Raw genomic sequence first — 6,877 nt, 5'->3', positions numbered from 1 at the left:
TTCTGTCTAGATATGTGTTCTCATGTCATCACTTGCTTTCAATTCTTCTAGTCTTACAGTCAGGATTCATGCACTTCACCTTTCTATGGAGGCAAGTCTTACATGCACTCAACCGTTCAACGATACATGAAGAGACGTTTGCACAGAAGATGACTGTTCCTGCCCGCATAGATGACTGTAGAGAACCGTTGTTGATCATGAATCACTATATCTATGATCATATTTCGATGATTTTTCCGTTTCGCTTCAAATTTTTCCTCTGTCATGATATTTTCACAGGATTTCGATTGCACAGAAACCTAGTCAGAAATGAAGCAATGTGCAGATGATGCCTTTGCATATCAATAAATGAGACGTTCATCGGATCAATCCTGTCTTGGTGTCGCAATGCTACCGTGCAACTGTAGTGTTCTTGTCGCATGGCTCTACAGAGGAGTGCCTTGTTCAACAGAGCAAGCACTCGATGATTGCAATCGAGTCGCAAACACTGTGAATCAACAAACAGAATTGCACATTCAGGTTATCATATCTTTATTAGAAGAGTTACAATCAGGGTACAAGCACAACCGACCTCCCTGTAATCCTGAAGACGTTCCATCTTTTGCCTGGCGAGGGTGTATCTGCGTTAACCAAAAAGCATGTGACATGTGGCCACATCTTGAATGCTCTACGGTCAGGAATATCAACATCTTCAAAACGGCTCTCTTGTTTGCTGTGACATCAACTGCTTGGTAGCGGCTCATCCGATGAACAGAATCTGATGCAAGTTCACACCAGTAATATTTACATGATGCATCAGTCAGTGTGATGAAATTGGTGATTTGCAAAATGTTTCATCGTTCCAACACATCCTTAAGAATTGGATGAAGAATCCTTCACGAACCACGGGACTTACTTGTCATCATTCGATTGTACTGAGGATCATCTTTGTTTCAAGCATCGAGCTGCTCCGACCGTGACTGCTAAAATGCGCTGTATCTGTTCATTTAGAACTTTCCGTTGAGCTTTTCCTTCAGTTTTGCATGTTCTTCCATGCAGTGAGATGACCATGTCAATATTTTGCCTAGACCTGATCGACTCCCGAGTCCTGAACTTATCTTTGTTTGTGCCCATTTCATGTCACAACCTTTTCACATCGGGACAGTTCTGCGATGTGTCGAAAACCCCTTCGTATGCAGCCATTGTCTCGAGAGTTTTGTATGCTGGGCGGCTTACTGGTACGTCTACGTACTCCTGGATACCGGTTTGTAATATTGGTTGGGCACTTGCCAAAGTCTTCACCCGTTCATCAATCTCATACAAGTTGCCAAAGGCTGCAAATCATTCCAACCTGCATCAAGAACACGTCATTTGGATCTCTTCCCGTGATAATTTCGATGAAAAAAAGAGATAATGCTCACCTGACTTGTCTTGCTCTGTCAAACGCTGCACATCCTCATATCTGTACGGCTTCGCAGAGTTCACAGTGGCGGAAAACTTTCAACATTGATATTTTTTATTTTGATATTTGATATCGTATTGGCGATGCATCATGATTGAGCTTCGGAGGGCCAGCCACGCCTGTAAAGGCCATAATGGCCATCAAAGCTGACTTGCGATGGGAGCGTGACACACAATGATTTCAGGCCGCAGGAGCGTGACACACAATGATTTCAGGCCGAACACCTCCTCAATTTTCAAGTTGTTCCATGTAGGTTGGACTTGCTCCAAACTATATGGAACAACTTGAAACTTGGAGGAGCGTGACACACAATGATTTCAGGCCGCAGGAGCACACAATGATTTCAGGCCGAACACCCCCTCAATTTTCAAGTTGTTCCATGTAGGTTGGACTTGCTCCAAACTATATGGAACAACTTGAAACTTGGAGGAGCGTGACACACAATGATTTCAGGCCGCAGGAGCGTGACACACAATGATTTCAGGCCGAACACCTCCTCAATTTTCAAGTTGTTCCATGTAGGTTGGACTTGCTCCAAACTATATGGAACAACTTGAAACTTGGAGGAGCGTGACACACAATGATTTCAGGCCGCAGGAGCGTGACACACAATGATTTCAGGCCGAACACCCCCTCAATTTTCAAGTTGTTCCATGTAGGTTGGACTTGCTCCAAACTATATGGAACAACTTGAAATTTGGACTCCGGGAGCGTGACACACAATGATTTCAGGCCGAATCAACCTCCACCTCCTACTGGCCAGACTCTATTTAACCCAAGATCATGTCCACCGTGGCAAACACTATCTCTCAGTACACCTGAGATCCTTACCCCAACCTTATTCACCTCTGAACGATACACAGCTGTGCAGCCTCTAACACCTTCACTGATGATGATAGAACTCTCAGAACTTCGGAACCACACAACACCACCAACACTTCCTTTATTCACAGCAGTCACCTCCCCTTCAGTCCCTTGCACCGCGGCAACCGTGACTCAAGTTCCATGTAGGTTGGACTTGCTCCAAACTATATGGAACAACTTGAAACTTGGAGGAGCGTGACACACAATGATTTCAGGCCGAACACCCCCTCAATTTTCAAGTTGTTCGATGTAGGTTGGACTTGCTTGCGCCCCGGGCCGGCCGCTGAGTGACACACAAAGATTTCAGGCCGAACACCCCCTCAATTTCAGTCAAGCCGTGTTCCACAGTGAAACTTAGTATTTTTTGTGGCCCTGAATCATGAGTCATTTCGGGCGCACTGAGTGTTCCAAGTTCCGACTGAAGCCTGGCATGCCATCAGTTTATGTTAAGTTATGCCGACCTCCCGGACTGTTCAAGTTGTGTCCGATGACACCGTGACTCAGGCTACCGTAGTACCGGGGCCGCCCGGCCCCGGCGCTGGCAAGCAGGCACCGTGCGGCGGTTCCAAGGCCGAGTCACTGAGTCAGCTGAGCGCCGGGCTGGCGCGGCACTCAGCCGCTGAGTGACTGACTCGGCGGGCTCCGCCCGGCCGCCGCCGCCCGGCGGAGGCTCAGTGAGACGGTCACCGTCGGCACTGCTGATTAATGCCGGGATCAGCATGCCAGCCGTGCGGCCAGTCCGTCCGATCAGATACTACCGCCCCGCTGAGTTAATTGAACACAGGCTGAAAACTCCGAAGGTACGGTCCGACCGCCGCCCGGCCGGGCGAGCCGGACTCTCCGGGACCTCTGAGGCTTCAAGGCTACCGCCGAGCCGGTGAGTCAACCGTTGAACGGTGAGAGTCAAGTTCCGAGCCAGGCGGCGGCCCCACGCGGCGGCAATGCCCGGCGGTACCGGGCCGTACCCGGTCCGATCCGTGTCATCGGAACAGCGGCGGCGTTGCAATGATGCTTGAGTTCCATATTCTAGCATACAGTCGGGAGTCTCTCATGTGCAGTGCTGCCTCAATTCTCAGTGGTTTCGTGTCACAGTGTGCATTAAACTCGGTCTTGAGCAAGAACTGTCTTATACATTATACATTTATTATACATCGAGACGTGAAATTGAATAACTTCCTCTACGACAGAAGGAATAAGAAGTACTTGCTTGTGGACTTTGGGCTGGCAGAGAAACAAATGCAGTCATCAGGCCGCAGCATCGGCAACATCTTGCCCTGTGAGGTTTCTACGGCCAGCTCTCGCTCCTCGCGGAATCAAAAGGAGCAGGAGAAGCTAGAGATGGCGCAGCAGATGGCGAAGAGGCGGATCATGTTGGGCGTCAGCAAGACGAACGCATCGGTGACAGTGAGGAACTCAGGGGTCAAATTCGAACGTCCAGTCAAACGCGCGGGAACTCGGGGATACCGAGCGCCCGAAGTGCTCATGGGCATGCAGTGCCAGACCACAGCAGTGGACGTGTGGGCTGCTGGGGTAGTACTGCTTACCCTGCTGTGCCGCACGACACAGTTCCAATGGTTCCAGTATAACGACATAGTCACGGCAACGATGGAGATCTACGGGTACGCTCTTTGTGTACCTTGGAAGTGCGCTTGTCTGACTGTCTGAGCAGCTTGCGCATGTACATCAAGAGCATGGATGCTGTGTGGAAGCTCCTCGACGTTAAGGTAAAATTGTTGTCGTCGGCGTTGTTGTATCAAGAGGATGAGGATGAGGGTGATATGGTGGCGGGAGGCCTGAGGTTGCTAACTTGATGTCATTCAGATTCCACCATTGGAACTGCATCTCAGCTATGCCCGCGGTTTCAAGCAAACATGGCGGACCTTGTCAAGCTCCCTGGGCGCACATGCGGGATGCAAGGACTGGCTGGAGGTGGATGAGAAACATGCGATCTGGGACTTCCTCAACTGCTGCCTCAACATCGATCCCCGCACGAGGATTACAGCACTGGAGGCTCTGAAGCATCCCTTCCTCATTAGTGCTGTCAAGTAAACCGTCTCTACCCGTAGCTTTCTCCTTCCTCTCCTCTCATGTCCTCCTCGCCCTCCTGCCTTCCTCGCTAGTGGTCTTGAGTAAACACGGTCTCTCCTCCGGCATCTCCTCTCGCAGCGATCAGGCATATCAACTAGCCTGGCCTCCCAGGCGTCCATTTCCCTTCCAACCCCTCCCCTCTCCTTCCCCCAGCCTCTCAAACTCCTCACCTCCTCACAAATGACACCGCCATATAACAATAGGTTGGGAGAAGCCACAAAAAACGCAATCATGGCAAAGCAACAGGAAGTCTCTTGAAATATGTTTCTTATTCAACCGACGAAGCATTCAGGTAAAGGAAGCTAGGGCGTCAACACAACAAGGAGAATCGAATTTCCTTCATGTCTTCGAAGGTTGCTTCTCTGATCGGTTCCCTTCATGTTTCCCTTCTTCTGGAAGTGAACAACCATCACCTATAGCTGATGAGTGCTTTGGTACGCAAGTGCAAATTTCGATGAGATGCAACACCCTCAACCTACTATAGGTGTGATTCTCAGCCAAGAATTGAGCTGTTTGATCTCAGTACTTGCCTGGCAGTTTCAGGAGTTAGCATTGAGGGGCCATGGTCCTTGACTGCGCTCAGCAGCTGAGCAAACAGTCCCTGAGTACATTGGGAGTAGTGGGATAGGGAAGAGACGGGGCAAGTGTGAGGTCGTTTACAAGTGTTTTAGATTGATACGAGAAGTTTGCACTACCCCCTACCCCTCAACACGGGCTGGAGGCCGTTGGAAAGATTCAAATCATTTGAATACCTACCCCGAGCCTCCTCATGATTATTTAGTCAACTATACACGCCTATTCATATCAAATAGAGGAAGGTTTTGCTCAACATTGCCCTTCTTGTCTTGGATGGCCCGGCAGCCCTGGCAACGAAAAAGGTACATAAATTGACGGAGCCAACATTTTTAGCTCAATTTTCTCTTGCCGCTTGAATTTGACTAAAACTACTATAAGAACCACCCTGGTTTACTGATCCGACAAGGATACGGAACGGCAACGCTATGCCCGCCTCAGACCCCCTGGAGGCCCGCCAGGAGGCTAAGTGTCCGGAGGTTGGCCGGGGGCCTGATCTCTCCGGGCGGCCGTGACCGGTCAGCGGACCGTGTCAGCAGGCCCGTGACATGTCAGCCGGCTGACAGGGTCCGTGACCCGGCTGACAGGCTCACCTGACCGGTCACGTGACACATCACGTGACCGAGACAAGACTGTTTTATATCGCAGATCCAAAAACCCATAGGACATTTCTCCCAGGGGGAAGAAAACCTCCCTTGACCCCCCTGTTTCTCGACGGATCCTGCCGGCCGGGCCCGTCAGTAGACCGACTGCAGCCTTCAGCCCCGCCTCAGACCCCCTGGAGGCCCGCCAGGAGGCTAAGTGTCCGGAGGTTGGCCGGGGGCCTGATCTCTCCGGGCGGCCGTGACCGGTCAGCGGACCGTGTCAGCAGGCCCGTGACATGTCAGCCGGCTGACAGGGTCCGTGACCCGGCTGACAGGCTCACCTGACCGGTCACGTGACACATCACGTGACCGAGACAAGACTTTTTTATATCGCAGATCCAAAAACCCATAGGACATTTCTCCCAGGGGGAAGAAAACCTCCCTTGACCCCCCTGTTTCTCGACGGATCCTGCCGGCCGGGCCCGTCAGTAGACCGACTGCAGCCTTCAGCCCCGCCTCAGACCCCCTGGAGGCCCGCCAGGAGGCTAAGTGTCCGGAGATTGGCCGGGGGCCTGATCTCTCCGGGCGGCCGTGACCGGTCAGCGGACCGTGTCAGCAGGCCCGTGACATGTCAGCCGGCTGACAGGGTCCGTGACCCGGCTGACAGGCTCACCTGACCGGTCACGTGACACATCACGTGACCGAGACAAGACTTTTTTAGAAAACCTCCCTTGACCCCCCTGTTTCTCGACGGATCCTGCCGGCCGGGCCCGTCAGTAGACCGACTGCAGCCTTCAGCCCCGCCTCAGACCCCCTGGAGGCCCGCCAGGAGGCTAAGTGTCCGGAGATTGGCCGGGGGCCTGATCTCTCCGGGCGGCCGTGACCGGTCAGCGGACCGTGTCAGCAGGCCCGTGACATGTCAGCCGGCTGACAGGGGCCGTGACCCGGCTGACAGGCTCACCTGACCGGTCACGTGACACATCACGTGACCGAGACAAGACTTTTTTATATCGCAGATCCAAAAACCCATAGGACATTTCTCCCAGGGGGAAGAAAACCTCCCTTGACCCCCCTGTTTCTCGACGGATCCTGCCGGCCGGGCCCGTCAGTAGACCGACTGCAGCCTTCAGCCCCGCCTCAGACCCCCTGGAGGCCCGCCAGGAGGCTAAGTGTCCGGAGATTGGCCGGGGGCCTGATCTCTCCGGGCGGCCGTGACCGGTCAGCGGACCGTGTCAGCAGGCCCGTAAATTTTCTCCCAGGGGAAGAAAACCTCCCTTGACCCCCCTGTTTCTCGACGGATCCTGCCGGCCGGGCCCGTCAGTAGACC

The 6,877-nt window shown here is 52.6% G+C and overlaps 2 protein-coding genes across 2 annotated transcripts; one reads left to right on the top strand and one right to left on the bottom strand.

Annotated features, from left to right (window-relative positions):
- Positions 1-846: 846 nt before the first annotated feature.
- On the bottom strand, positions 847-1,600 carry GUITHDRAFT_155307 (hypothetical protein; the record flags this gene model as incomplete). Its single annotated transcript, XM_005823041.1, has 1 exon — positions 847-1,600. A coding segment is annotated over exon 1 (171 nt), but the record flags the coding sequence as incomplete, so codon positions are not given.
- Positions 1,601-3,355: 1,755 nt separating this feature from the next.
- On the top strand, positions 3,356-4,354 carry GUITHDRAFT_117622 (hypothetical protein; the record flags this gene model as incomplete). The annotated part of the gene is made up of 3 exons (XM_005823040.1): positions 3,356-3,924; positions 3,975-4,029; positions 4,127-4,354. The coding sequence occupies 3 exons, from the start codon at positions 3,356-3,358 to the stop codon at positions 4,352-4,354; spliced, it is 852 nt and encodes a 283-aa protein (XP_005823097.1).
- Between the last annotated feature and the right edge of the window lie 2,523 nt (positions 4,355-6,877).

This window comes from Guillardia theta (genome assembly GCF_000315625.1).
Source record: "Guillardia theta CCMP2712 unplaced genomic scaffold GUITHscaffold_114, whole genome shotgun sequence".
In the NCBI taxonomy this organism is placed as follows: domain Eukaryota; class Cryptophyceae; order Pyrenomonadales; family Geminigeraceae; genus Guillardia; species Guillardia theta.
This window is presented reverse-complemented; position numbering and strand designations above follow the sequence as displayed.